Genomic DNA, 15049 nt, shown 5'->3' on the forward strand with positions numbered 1-15049 from the left:
TGTTTGTGTGGTGCCTCCCCTGGTGTGGCCTGTTGCCAACAAACAAACAAAAACCCAATACTAATCAAAGCCCTGCACTCACACACTTCTAATTCCTGGGCAGACTCACATCACATATGTTTTAGATGTCTCTTACTGCTACCTTAAATGAGGGGTGGTGGCCACACCCAACAGTTTAAGAGAGGTTTAACCCAACCCACAATAATATTTTTTTTCCAGGAACCCATAATATAAAAGTGACTGGAGAGATTTTGCTCAAACCTTCCACAATAATTCACCAGTGGAAACCAGGCATGGAAAATTTTAGTGCCAAAGATGAATGTTCTGGAAAGTTATGACCATATGAAAACAGCAAGATATTATAGAAAACTATTTTATAATTTTAGCTATTATGGTAACCTGACTGGACCACTAGAATGATTTTTGAGACTGGAATGGATATTGCACATTCCAGTGCCAGATTTGCTCAGGGCTGATTCAGGTACTGCTGCCAAACCTGCAGTTTCAGGAGCTGCACATCATGGGAACTTCTAGGAATATAATGCTGCTCATGCCCCAGAGTAGGGGGTAGATAATACAAAATGCTTCATGCTGACATTGCTCTGTGATAACTTGAGAGCATATAAAAAGTTGGAATATCTTCCCTTTTAACTTTAAAGCAGAGATGGGTATAACATTATCCAGGGTACAATCTGGACTGACGACCAGCTGTATGCCCTCAGTTCTCCAACCTGGGGTGCCTTTTACACTGCTTTGCTGTGAGGGCTACCACTTCTGGTCTGCTCAGACACAACCTCCAGCATGTAAGTAACTCCCAGTTATAATATATGAATGCTATAGCTAGCTGTTCTTAAATTACACCATAGAGCAACATCAGCAAATTCCCAGTCCCAGACTTTCCCCAGGAATGTATATCTTGTACTGCCCAGCTCTCTCCTGGACAATACAAGCTCATATAAAGGCTATCATTTTATCAATAGAAAATGATATGCATAAATCTTGTTATCCCAAATGGAGTTTCTCAAACACTTCAATCCAAACACGAGTTTAGATAAAACAAAACAAATTTATTAACTACAGAAAGATAGAATTTAAGTGACTAAAAATAATGAGGCATAAAAGTCAGAATTGGTTACAAGAAAATAAAAGTAAAATGCAACTAATGCCTAACTTAACAAGCTATATGAATTCAAATCTCTCTTACCACATTTCAGCAGTTTTACTGGCTGAATTTCTTTCAGTCAGGTTACCTCCCCCAATCCAATGCTGTTTCCTTATTCTTCAGGTGTTGCTGATACCATGAGTAGAGAGAAAAGGAGAGATAATTTGGAGCATCTGCTTTCTCTTCTTATAGTTTTTTCCCTTCTTTGAGAATCATCTCCAGCTGAGGTTCAGGAAGCAGAAAGTCTGTGTGGATGGGAACACCAAGCTGTTTCTTTGTCAAGATGTAGAATTTTTGCTCACACCCTCTTTCCTGCTATAAGCTGTGCACTGTAGACATAGCCTTAGTAATATCATACAGTAGAATCTTATAACTTTAGATATGTTGCCACATATTTTACCAGGACAATAATGATCAGCAAATTATGAATTTTCAAATGATGTCTCTCACAAGGCATACTTTGTACAAAATGTATCATAGTCTTGTAAAAAGGGTAAACATAGGAGTGCACACTGTCTAAACCCACATCTAAATCTACATTTTGCAGTTTGAGCCCAACTCCAGTTTAAATGGAATAGTTAAGATTATACCCCTATCTCCTAGTGGGGCTGTAGGGCAGTAATTTTTTCATTACTACCTAGGATCATAGAAGCTAAAGACAGGGAAGAGGTGTTATCGCCCCACAACCACCCCACTTTGTTTACCAACCAAGCACGTGCTTGGGGTGGCACATTTTCAGGGGCGGCATATTTTCAGGGGTGGCATTCCAGCCAGCCCTTTTTTTTTTTTTGCGCTTGGGGCGGCAAAAGCCTAGAGCCGGCCCTGGCAGCAGCGGCGCGTCCTGCACGGGGGGTGTCCTGGGGCCGCTGCGGTTCGCTTCGGGGAGCAGCGCCCGCACCTTATGGCCGGGCGGGCTCCGAGCACGGGACACTCGGGCTGGGGGCCGCCCCGCGGGGTGCAGGGAGCCGCCTGCAGGTGCTGCAGGGCGGCCGCCCCCCAGTGCTGCAGCCGGGACTGGGCGAAGCGGCCCGAGCCACCCAGGGACTGCGGCAGGGCGGCCAGGAGCAGCAGCAGAGCGGGGCCATAGTGGGGACTGGTGCCCGGGGCGCTGCCATGCGGGGCCCGCGTACCGCTCTCTGGGGCTCCGCTCCCTCTGGGGCTGCCCTGCCCCGGCTCCTCAGCCCCCTGCCGGGGTGGTCCCCCGGCTCTGCCCTCCCAGGTCCCGGCCGGTCCTGGAGGCGGAAGCCCCAGCTGGAGGGACCCTGGGCTGAGGCGCCGCCCAGGAGCCCTGCTGCTTACCCCGACCCTGCCAGCGCTGGACCGGCTGGAGGTGAGGGGGGAGCGGGCAGAGTCAGCACTGGTGGGGAGAAGCCCAGGGCTGGGGCAGCAGGGAGTGCAGGGGGGTCAGGGGGAGAGCCCAAAATTTTGGGTGGCAGGGGGTGCGGGTGGGGTGGGGGGGAGAGCCCAGCGCTGGGGCAGCAGGAGGTGTGGGGGAGAGCCCAGGACTGGGGTGGGGGACAGTCAAAATTTTTTTTTGCTTGGGGCGGCAAAAAAAACTAGAGCCGGCCATGTTACCAATAATAATAAAAAGAACCCAGATAAGCACAAATATTTATTTTAAATGTTAAAAAAAAACTATTTTAAAGTAAAAAAAAGTTAAAAACAATCGAGGGAGTGAAATGTTACAATCCTTTCAACAACTTCGTTAGGTTTTTTTTTTAAACCCACTAACGTGGCCAATCAAGTCTCCCCCCCGAAAATCCTCAAAGAAGCGGTGTGCTGTTCAGTGTCTGTGTGTGTATATGCCTGTGTAAATGGCAACCACTATGACGGTTTATGGCACAAATCTGGCCCCGCACAAGCACAGAACCACGAAGCCTCCGGCCCCCACCCCATGCACACTACGGCACGTTCTTCTGGGCTGCTCTGCGCGTGCGCCGATTTGCCCGCTCAAGTCACCTTGCCGGGGCCTCGTTCGGAGCAGGAGCCCCAGCCCGCGGCGCGGCCGTTCGAACTACAATTCCCAGGAGGCGCCGGGCCCCGGAAGCGGCTGCCTAGCAACCAGGTAAACCAGAGATGGAGACGGAGGGGCCGCGGGACGCGTCAGGTACCGAGCGCGGGGGCAAGTTCCTTTTTTAATATACAACCGGTCGGGAAGTGACTGAGCAGCTGCCGTGTCGGGGGGACCTGTTCTGTGCTTTCCCTTAGCACAAGGCCCAACACTGACCTTTATGGAGGGAAGCCGAGTTGAATGAAAGTAACCGCTTAGCTCGCGTGAGAACGGGTGAGAGCATCTGGGCCATGCGGAGGATGGACAGTGCTGCCTAGACACAGATGTCAGAAGTTTGAGTCGGTGACATTTCTGTTTAAAATGCAAATGTCTTGTACGTATGTAACCCGCACACCTCCTGGGCGTGGTGTTCTGTCCCATCCAGTGGCGCCGAGACCACTTCCAGAGAGAGAGAAAATGAGTCTGCTCTACAGTCTTAGCTAACAGCCAGTTGGCTTTTAGCTCGTGGGGTAGAGGCTCATGCACTAAGCTCCAATGGCCCCAGATTCGATCCCACCTGCCGACAACCGGGGTCTGTCGGTGTTACATGTATGCAACAGATCAGCAAGGTTCAAGGGCAGCACCTTACTGGTGAATCCAGACCACCTATTTTCTCCCTCTCAGACTTTAAAGCCAGAAGGGATCATCATGAGCATCTAGTCTGACCTCCTGCACTTCACAGGCCACAGAACCTCCCCCACCCGCTCCTGTAATAGACCCCAACCTCTGGCTGAAACCCTCAAATCATGCTGGGAAGGGAGAAGGTGCTGAGCCTAGGGCAATCCCCAGGGGGACACGGGGCACAGGGTGGAAGTGACGGATTCGTCTCTTCCGGGACTAACCGCACCGGCCAATCGCACCGGCCCGCGGGGGCCCCCCGTAGCGCAGGGCCTGGATCGGTTGCCCCAATTCACCCTACCCAAGGGACAGCTCTGGCTCTGCCTGGACCCTGTTTGATAGCCCTATCTTTTGAATAGCAGACTCTGACTAAGGGTACGTCTACACTTACCTCCGGGTCCGACGGCAGGCAATCGATGTTCTGGGATCGATTTATCGCGTCTTGTCTAGACGCGATAAATCGATCCCGGATCGACCCCGGAAGTGCTCGCCGTCGACGCCGGTACTCCAGCTCAGCGAGAGGAGTACGTGGCATCGACGGGGGAGCCTGCCTGCCGCGTCTGGACCCGCGGTAAGTTCGGACTAAGGTACTTCGAATTCAGCTACGTTATTAACGTAGCTGAATTTGCGTACCTTAGTCCGAATTGGGGGGTAGTGTGGACCAGGCCTAAGCTTCACCCCAACCTGCTGGAGGCAGAGTGTTTTCTATCTCTTCTCCCACCAGAACCATATAACTACTATAAGAAAGATAGTCTCAGAATCCTGGTTGTTGCTGGGGAGAGAAAGAAGAGAGGAAGGAGTTCTCTGCTACTATACCTCTCCCTTAGAGTCCATAATTTGGGTTCTCTTCCCCTGTGAATAGCTCCAGTGCCCATCTCTGTTACTAATAGTTTTCCATTGCAGCAGCAACATCAACAGGACATGAACAGCTTCACAATTCAAATAAATCCATAATAATAATAATACTTCTAAAGTTCTGAATAACAACCATTAAACTAATGAGTCATGTTAATTTCACATTGCTGCAGCTTGGCAAAACAATGAGCAACAGAAGACTATTAGAACAAAAGGCAACATTCCTTGAGTTACTCAATTCACATTGGGAAGATTTTCTTTGTAATAATGATAAGTACAAGAAGATTAACTTTTAAAAAATTAAATTCTGCAGAATTGCTGTTGTCCCCCTCATGAGAACTGTGAGCTAGTATCATGTAGTTCTATGATAAAAGAGGCAGGCTAACAGAAACACAGAGCTTTGTCTCAATGCCATGCTCTTGTTCATAAAGAAAAGGAAGAGGAAGATTCAGAGGAGTCAAGACAACAGGATTTAGAAGATGGAGAGAAGTCTGACATTTCCAAAGATCCTGAAACAGAGAAGCCAAATGAGTTCTCAACAGAAGGTGAGTGGAGGTTTTCTCCAAGTCTGATGAGAGTTTAATATTTCAGTCATCATGTAAGATCTTCATTAACTCAATAGTCTAAAAAGTTAAATTAAAAATCAAAGTTGTAGAAAAGTGTAATAATTGGCAGGAAGTTCAGAACTGAAAGGTAACTAGATCTGGGTGTGACATGCCATTTTCAAAGGGGAACTCAAAACATAACCAGCAATATTTCATTTAGATTCATGCATTGGATAAGGGACAGGGGAGAGGGTGTTCAACAATTCCGTTGTCATATAATCAGATCAATTGTTAATGCACTGGTACAGAGAAATCTGGATTGCTCGGTGATGAGCTGGGTGCAAGCAAACAATATTTGTTTTCATATAGCCAAATGTAAAGTTATACATCTAGGAACAAAGAATGCAAACCATAATTACAGGATGGGAGACTCTATCCTGGGAAGCAGTGACTCTGAGAAAGACTTGCGGGTCCTTGTGGGTAATCAGCTGAATATGTGCTGTGAGTCTGATGCTAAAGCCAAAAGGGCTAATGCAATTCTTGGATGTATAAACAGGTGAATATTGATTAGGAATAGAGAGGTTATCAAGGGTGGCAGGTTTGTATAATTTTTGGTGGTGCCCAGAACAGGTCCAAGTCAGGCCCCCCTCCCACACCTGATATATATATTTGAAAATAATGTAAAAATGGACTAGAAACAGTGGGTGTTTAACTGTTTCCCTATATTGCACAATGGGGCGGGGGACGCAGATGAGGGCTCTGGCTGGGGGTGAGGGCTTTGGGGTGGGGCTGGGGATGAGGGGTTTGGGGTGTGGGAGGAGCTCAGGGCTAGGGCAGAGGGTTGGTGTGCGGGGGTGCAGGTTCTGGGGTGGGGCGGGGGATGAGGAGTTTGGGGTGTAGGCAGGCTGCCCCCGGGCTGGGGCCAGAGAGGACTCCCCCCATCCCTCTCCCTGCTGGCAGCAGCAAGCTCTGGGGAAGGGGTCCCCCTGTCCCCCCAGCAGCACACTCACCCTGCACCACTGTCACTGCACGTGCTCCTAGGGCCCCTCAGGTCCGGGGGTTGGACTTCCCCGGAGCAAGAAATCCTCATTCAAAAACAAGAGCGATAAGAGTTCAGAGGGAAAACTGACAATCAACAAACTTTTCCCTACCCTCAACTCTGGAGAGAGATTACCGGGGGTGGGGGTAGGGGCAGGAGAGAGAGACTTCACGCTGCACCCGGGGAGAAGCCCTGAAAGGAGCCGCTCACGTGCGGGGAGATGCAGCAAGGAGTCCTGCTGGTCATGGGGCAGTGGGAGGCTACATTGCACCTAGGGAGACAGAGGGGAAAGAAGTTGGCTCAGTGGGCGTGGGGGAGAGGAGAAGCAGTGAAGTTGTTTGCAGCGAGGACACAGGAAAACAGCCCGAGTTTCTCCCCACAAAGTGGAGATATTGAGGAGGAATGGGGTGGGGGTCAGAGTGCCCTGGCTACAGCCACAAAGAAGGAAAACCAGTCCAGGGTGCAGGCAGGGGTGCTCCGGGGGAGGGGCGGCAGGTGGGGCCGGGGGAGAGACCCGGCCCCAAACATTGGTGGAACCGGGCCCTGAATATTGCTGGAGCATGGGCACCACAGGCCCATATAACTCGCCGCCCCTGGAGGTTATATTACCTCTGTATTTGGCACTGGTGCAACAGCTACTGGAATAGTGTGTCCAATGCTGGTGCCCACAGTTCTAGAAGGATGTCGGTACACTGGGGAGGGTTCAGAACAGAGCCATGAGAGTGACTAAAGGGTTGGAAAATGTGCCTTGTAGTTATAGACTCAAGGAGCTCAATCTATTTAGCTCAACAAAGAGAAATTGAAGGGGTGACTTGATCACAGTTTATAAATACCTACATGGGGAACAAATATTTGATAATGTGCTCTACAATATAGCAGAGAAAGGTATAACTAATCCAGTGGTATGATGTTGAAGCCAAACAAATTCAGACTGGAAATAAAGATGTAAATTTTTAACAGTAAGGGTAATTAACCAGTGCAACAATTTCCGCAGGGTTGTAGAGGATTTTCCATCACTGGCAATTTTTAAATCCAGCGTGGATGTTTTTCAAAAACATATGCTCTAATTCAAGCAGCAGTTAATTCAGGGAAGTCCTGTGGCTTGTGTTATTCGGATAAGAGGGGTCCCTTCTGGCCTTACATTCTAGAAATCTGTAAACTTTGTTATGAAAGCACAAAATTCAGCCTCAAATGCTCCACACCTATCCAGATAGAATGAAAGTTTCAGTTTTGCTGAAAGGCTTGTGGGGTCCAAAATTTTCCTACAAATGTTGGCTGATTGTGAGTATGAACATATAATGAAATCAGCCAAGTTTGACATGGCTTAGGGTTTTGTAGCTCATCACTAGTCATTACAGTATAATTACATTTTGCATTTATAGCTCCTTTGTCCTTGGTATTATTGTTCACATTTTATAGATGTAGAAACTGAGGCACAGCAAGACAAAATATGTTACCCAAAGTATCTGTGGCAGGGCCAGGACTAGAACAAAGATCTTCTGACACTCAGTCACCTACCTTAACCACTAGATATGCTCCTTCCCAAGATTTCCAAATATAACAGTAGAATATATTCCTGTCATTATTTAGTTTCTTGACTTTTATACATTTAAAACATCAGCCTCAGCACTGCATTTATGTAATGTTACACAAATTATCTTTTTTTGTTTTTCTAAAGAAAAGAGGAAGAGACAGTAGAACAAAATACAAAAAACTTCCGGTACCTCTGAATATTATTTATCCTTTGTCAAATAGCAGCAGGAGGAGGAAATCAACAGCTTCATAACTAAACTGTGATAGAAATAGTAAATAATAATAATAATGCCATCCCCAGGATTCTGAATAGCAGTGATGAAATTGACCAATCACGTTAATTTTACCCTGATGCAGCTTGGCAAAGCTATGAGCAACAGCAGAGGTACTAGAAGTGTAGACAATGCTGCATTGAGTTATATTTGATTCACATTTGGAAGATTTTCTTTGTCATTATAATGACAAGAAGATTAGTTTTTTTAAATGAAGATTTTAATTCTGAACTTTTGTTGCATATGCTTGCACCTGCTGTCCCTCTCGAGAGTATTTTAAGCAAGTATTGCAATAGTACTATGATAAAAGATGCCGGCTAAGAAAAAGACAGATTTGTCTCAATGGCATATTCTTGTTTATAAAGGAAAGGAAGAATCGGAGAAAGAGAGTACTGAGGGGACTATACTTGGTGACAACTTAAGCCAGCCAGACTTGGCAGATGGAGAGAAGTTTGACATTTCCAAAGATCCTGAAACAGAGCTGGACACAGAGAAGCCAAATGTGTCCGCAACAGAAGGTGAGTAGAGGTTTTATCCGAGTTTAATGGTAGTCTAATGTTTCAATCATCATGTAAGGTCTCCATTAACTCAGTCTAAAAAGTCAGGGGTGGGCAGAATATGATATGGTTATGTTCTTACTGTTCATGGTTACTGTGTTAGATAGAAATGGAGACGGAATCAAGAAAGGATAGGACAGTTGTGGAAAAGAGCAAATTCTCCCAGGTGGAAAGATGTCAAACACTGTAAAGGAATAGGATATAAGGCAGTTGATATAGGAATAGGATATAAGGCAGAAAAGAATGAGTGAGATGAAACTCACTTTTCCAGAGAAGTGCCTTTAAATTCAAAATCAAAGCTGTAGAAAAGTGCAGTAATTGGCAGGAAGTTCTGAACGGAAAGGTAATAACTAGAGCTGGGTGTGACTTGCCATTTTCAAAGGGGAACTCAGAACAATACCAGCAATATTTTATTTAGCCTCATGCATGGAATAAGGGACAGGGAAGAGGGTGTTCAAGGATCCAGTTGTCATATAATCAGACCAATGTTACAAACTTTTGTTATCAAAGCACAAAATTCAGCCTCAAACACTTCACACCTATCCAGAGATAGCACGAGTTTCAATTTTGCTGAAAGGCTTGTGGGGCCGAAACGTTTCCTACAAAAGTGGGCTGATTTTTGTGTGTGAATATGGAACTGAAATCAGCCAGTTTGGCATGATTTAGAGTTTTGTTGCTCTACCCCACCTCTAGCTCATCACTAGTTATTACAATATAATTACATTTTGCAGTGATTGCTTCTTTTTTTCCTGAGTCTCTCACGGTGCTGAACAAAACTTGGTACTATTGTTCTCATTGTATAGATGTGGAAGCAAAGGCACAAAAAGTTGAGTGTGTCATCCAAGGTCACAAAGGGAGTCTGTGGCAAAGCCAGGAATAGAACTCAGTTCTCCTGACTCCCAGTCTCCTGCCTAACCACTAGATATGCCCCTTTCTTTCTATCTTTCTTTCTAAGGGGGGGGAGGGATAGCTCAGTGGTTTGAGCATTGGCCTGCTAAACCCAGGGTTGTGAGTTCAATCCTTGAGGGGGCCGCTTAGGGATCTGGGGCAAAAATCAGTACTTGGTCCTGCTAGTGAAGGCAGGGGGCTGGACTCAATGACCTTTCAAGGTCCCTTCCAGTTCTAGGAGATGGGATATCTCCATTAATTATTTTTTTTTTAATTATTATTATTTTAAGATTTCCAATATATAACAGTGAAATATTTTCTAGTCATCATTTAATTTCGTGACATTTATACATTTAAAATATCAACCACAGCACTGCATTTATGTAGCCTTGTGCATTGAAATACCATTTTGTTTTGATAAAGAAAAGGGGAAAGACAGGAGGACAAATTGCAAACGAAAAAGAAAGATGCTATTTCTGCATTGGGTTATTCATTGTCACACTTCTGAATGTATGGTTTATCTATCCCACATTCAAATAAAGGCATCATTTGATCCTGATGGCAGCTCTGTATGTTGTTTTATATTTAGGTAATCCACTAGTCTTAATAATAACTCGTTGCTAGTAATTGAACAACAGTCTTTATTGGATACATAATTAACATATATACAGAGCATCTGACCTCAGGTCAGTCCATCAGTCTAACCTAATACCAAACTGCCTCCTCCAGCTGTCAGCTCCCACACCCTGGAGATTCTATTCATTCTTCTAAAGCCACAGCACCACTCTCTGCATCTTCAAAGCTCTCTGTGTTCTTACAACTTTACTGACAACTTGTGGGACTCCTTTGTGTCAGCAAAATGGCCTGTTAACAACTTATTTTTGATAAGACTGAGAGGCATGACTGCACGCATTTCCCTGTCTTGAGACCTGTTGTGGCTTATGAGCAGCATGGCCAGGAAGAATGCAGTTTGAAAGATTGTGGAGCTCCTCTTTGAAGCTCCACAGCCTAAAGCACTGGTGGCTGAAAGTGAAAGAAAACTTGATTTTAACCCTGGATGTGTGCCAGTAAAGCAATGCTGAGGGACCAGTATAGGCCTCATGTAGTTTTATAGACCGATAACTTGTGAACCAGTACTGAAAGGAACAGCATTAGTTTCCAGCTCTGGCAAATTGTGAAACATTGGATCTAAAAATAATATTCTGGTTAACATTTTGCCTTTTTTCCATTTGAATTCTGACATGATTTTAGTGGTCACTATGTCCAGAAGTAATAGAAATTGAACTCCTTGCATTATATCATCTGAAGTACTCCTTAATTCTAGCAGTTTAGGAAATGCTGTTAAAAATTCATATGAGAAACAACTGTTGCAAAGACACCTAGGTGGTGAACCAGTACAAATGCTTCCTGGACTAGTCAACATGTGAAAGCCTGGTAATGGGATCAAAGACAAAAATTCTGATCTCTGAACTTCCTCAGCACTTTCAATCCCTGTGGCATAGTACACAAACACCACTGTATTACAAACTTTGAGCACTGCAACAACATGCTGCCACTAGACCCTTGATGGGTCTCAGAATGAAATCTTCATACTCACCTTTCAGCCTGAAGCATTTTTCAGAGCTGAGTAGATTTATAATGGAAGCTGAGTACATTTATAATGACACATCCCTAATTTTAATAATAAATGATTGATTAATAATTAATTACAATAATTTGAACTCTCATAGGACTTTTTGCCATAGATACCAAAACACTTTACTAAGATGGATAAGAGTTGTTATTCTCATTTAACATATGGGATAAGTGAGGCATAGAGAGGTTAAGTGGCTGGCACAAATTTACACAAGATGACAGTGGCAGATTTGGGATTGGAAGCACTCCAATCTCTGGACACCCTACCCTGTATTCATTCAACTTGCCTGCAGCTATATCTGTGACTAACTGTAGTGCCAGTAGTAGAACCTCTGGTCAAATATTACCAGCCCCAAGTCTATTGTGGTTAGAATCATAGAATATCAAGGTTTGAAGGGACCTCAGGAGGTCATCTAGTCCAACTCCTTGCTCAAAGCAGGACCAATCCCCAGACAGATTTTTGCCCCAAATCCCTAAACAGCCCTCTCAAGGATTGAACTCACAACCCTGGGTTTAGCAGGCTAATGCTCAAACCACTGAGCTATTTGCAAGTGTACAAAATCAAGAGTCAGGACTCTAAAATCATGAGATTGGCTTAAATATCCTGAGGGGTTTTTTTTTTTTTTTTTTTTTTAATAGATTTTGGGTTCTTTTCATCTACTGGGTTTTGAGCCTTCAGAAATTATGTTTTCAAGCTTTTTTTCAGCAATCATGAGGGCTAGAAATGTACTTTTTATTTTAAATGAAAGCTGAGTTTCATGACTCCAGGAACTGGCACGTTAAGAAAAACAACAAATATCACAGAACTTGCAATATAATTCCCAGCGTCGGCAACACTGCTGTTATAATGGAACTAGGAGGCCATCTGAAAAGTATAGGTGGACAGACTAATAGGTTTAATTAATTGTTTATCATGAGGGATGTAACCAAACAATACATAAATGTAGACAGATTCTTAATACTGATCTGTCTATAAGACATGCTCTTGTTTATAAAGGAGAAATGGAAGTCCCAGAGAACGGGAGTTCTGATGAGAACAAACCTAGGAAAGGTTCGGATCAGGAGGATCAGGCAGATGTGGAAAAGTTTGACTCTTCAAAGGATTATGCAGGAGAGCAGGACGCTGAGAAGATCCTTGAACCATTAGGAGAAGGTGGGTGGATTTTTTCCAGCGTTTGCAGGTCGAATACATTCCAATTATATAATAACTTCTCCATCCTCCAGTGTCCCACGATACGATGTTTGTCAGCACTCTGCATTTCATTGGCTATTTCCACTCCCCTGAAACTGGAACCCCCCAAGTGATCTTTCCTAGCATAGATTTTTATCCAATGTGAAACTAGGGATGGATTCCTTAGGGACTTTTTATTTCTTGGTTTGAAAGCTCTGGTTCCAGAAAACAAAGGGGATCCAGTTAGACATTAACTGTGCATTTCCATGCTTTCAAATGTTCAAGTTTCTTTTAAGTTGAACCTTAACGCTGAATTTTCTGGATTTCTAATACTTTTTTTTTTTAAACTACAATAGTCTTGAAAGTTGTTTTTAATCTTTAAATTGCTCATATATACTTTCAATCTTAACTCCATCTTAAAGTGTCTTGTTTGGGAATAGATGCTTACATGAAATCAAAAAAAGCAAGAGACACAGAGCAAGTTAAGATTGAGACTAAGGTAAAGGTAACTTGCGAAGGAGACGAAGGGGGAAAAAGGCTTTATGCGTATTTAATTATTTATTTACATCTTTGTGAGGTAGTTAGGAGGTCAAAAAGCTTTTTAAATTAAAAGAAACATTTCTGCTTGTTTTTTACGTTAGAAATTCAGGTCTTGTCTCCCCTGGAAGACTGTGGCAACTGGAGAACTAGTGCAATTATGACATCATGAGAAGCAAAAGATTGAAAGCTGAAGAACAGTTAGGGGAAGGATATATAGTCAGGCTGTTTAAAATACTTTTTTGTTGTTCATTTTTATTATACCTACTTAACTGCAATGCCTGTTGAACACTTTGATTTGTTGCCCTACCCCTTAAGTTATTGTGTGAGACCTCATAGTGCACATCTCCCGAGACTTTCAAAAAGTCCTTCAGCAAGAGAAGGGAAGATCAGGTTTGACATACCTCATATTTCTAAGGTAAAAAACAAAACCATTCCCCTGCCTCCGTTTTAAAAACCAACAAAAAAAGCTATCATAAAGAAGCAATAAAGGGCGCAAATCAAATTCCTTTGCAGGTCAAGTCATGTTTAAAAGAAAGTCGTTGAGATTGTTGTCTAGAAATGTGTGTAAAGTCCACCTGAATATTCAGCCTGACCTGCAGAAAGGAAGTGTCTTTTGCTTTTATTTTTTGAAGGAATGAAGTGTGTTATTCAATGGATTTCATTTTGCATAGTAGAAAATCCCTTGCAGGATAGGAAGAACTTCAGTGTTGCATTATTCTGATATGTAGCATACAAACCAGTGAGACAAGTCCACCCCTTATGATTCCAAATATACTTAAGAGGGTATTGAGAAGAAGTGAACATTATCCCTATTTTCTTTTGCAGAGGAAGTCAAAAGTAGTGCCCATAAAGAACCACCTGGCGAAGAAGTATCAGCCACTCCAGAGGGACAGGAAGGTGTAGAGAAGGCAGTGGAAAGTGCAGAGGCAGATACCAGTAGTGTCCGTGAGTATTACCTGCCATTACACAGAGATTTCAGTACTGACCCTAGGGTAGTCTTAAGTCTGCATACCGGGCAGTTCCCTGTTTGTTTGTTTTTTTTGGGGGGGGGGGGGTAAAGGGATGGGTGGGGAGGAGGAAGGGGTCTATGGTTCCAGTTCACACCAGTGTTTGTTGTGGGCATCCCGGGGCTAGGGTTGATTCCATGATGAACCAAGGTAAGCTGTCAGCCTTTGATTGATGTGTGCTGTACAACACAAAGATGTCCATGGTGGACCAATGCATCTGCTTCTTCTTGTGTGTTGATGAGAAGCCAGCCAAAAGAGTGTTCTGTGTAGTCTGGGTTCACTGCTCAGGCTTGAAAAGACAGGAAGTAATATTTTCTAAAAATACTAGGCCTGATTCTCTATTGCTCGGCACCTTGTTTAGAAATGTACATTATTGCATAATTCTGACCTGGTAGCATTTTACACCTACTTTGCATTAGGCTGACTACACAAGGTAGAGGAATCAGGCATAATATATACACAGTGGTCTCAATCTTAGGCCCCATGCTCCCGATATGGCATGGGGTAGAACTCTCCTAGCTCTTAAGATTTTGACCCTTTTAGGCAAAGTAGTGGTGGGCAGTATGCGAGACACCCATCTCTTAGTGGTTAATGTGAATCACCTCAAAATTTTCCAGCTAGTTCCTTCTTGACCATGGTCAGTGATGGTTTTTCCTGAAGAACCAATGTGCTGTCCTCAGTGGTTGTTGCTCCAACTCTCTCCTGACCCACGGTCTGGCCTTTGACAATCCATGCTTGTTAGACCAGCTTCTTCAGTCAGAACTGTAATAAATTCCTTTAGTTTTTTGCCTCTGGTGCCTTTCTTGTTGCTCTGGATTACTTAGTCCTGAGAATGTCAGCTCATTCAACCCGTTTCAGTCATTGCATAGCTAGCTACTTTCATTATGATAGGCTTGTTCTCTGGGTGTTTTGGGTCCAGTTTCCATTTTAGTGCTTGAGTAAAATGTTATAACAGAATATTGGCACCCACCATTCAGGGCACGGTGTCTATTGTGGTTCTTTGCAGGATATTTTGTTGGAACTTTGGCACACCGTGTCTTGGCCCTTCAATTCATTCTTTCTGTCAATGCACTTTTCCTTTCCAGGATGTGCTCCTCTCCTTCTCTTACATTCTAAATCACTTTTAAACAATGAAATCCACTCTGCATGAGCAGGAAATCCATTGTAGGATAGAAGG

The 15049-nt window shown here is 44.1% G+C and overlaps 1 protein-coding gene across 1 annotated transcript in view; it reads left to right on the forward strand.

The window, feature by feature from the left end:
- The first annotated feature begins 3238 nt into the window (after positions 1–3238).
- Positions 3239–15049, forward strand: part of CFAP44 (cilia and flagella associated protein 44) — a 75661-nt gene continuing 63850 nt past the window's right edge. The window contains exons 1-5 of the mRNA XM_065423448.1: positions 3239–3269; positions 5117–5230; positions 8440–8592; positions 12152–12307; positions 13691–13810. Coding sequence (XP_065279520.1) covers positions 3239–3269; positions 5117–5230; positions 8440–8592; positions 12152–12307; positions 13691–13810 — 574 coding nt within the window. The remainder of the gene's footprint in view (positions 3270–5116; positions 5231–8439; positions 8593–12151; positions 12308–13690; positions 13811–15049) is intronic.

The sequence above is a fragment of the Emys orbicularis genome, chromosome 1 (assembly GCF_028017835.1).
Source record: "Emys orbicularis isolate rEmyOrb1 chromosome 1, rEmyOrb1.hap1, whole genome shotgun sequence".
In the NCBI taxonomy this organism is placed as follows: Eukaryota; Metazoa; Chordata; order Testudines; family Emydidae; genus Emys; species Emys orbicularis.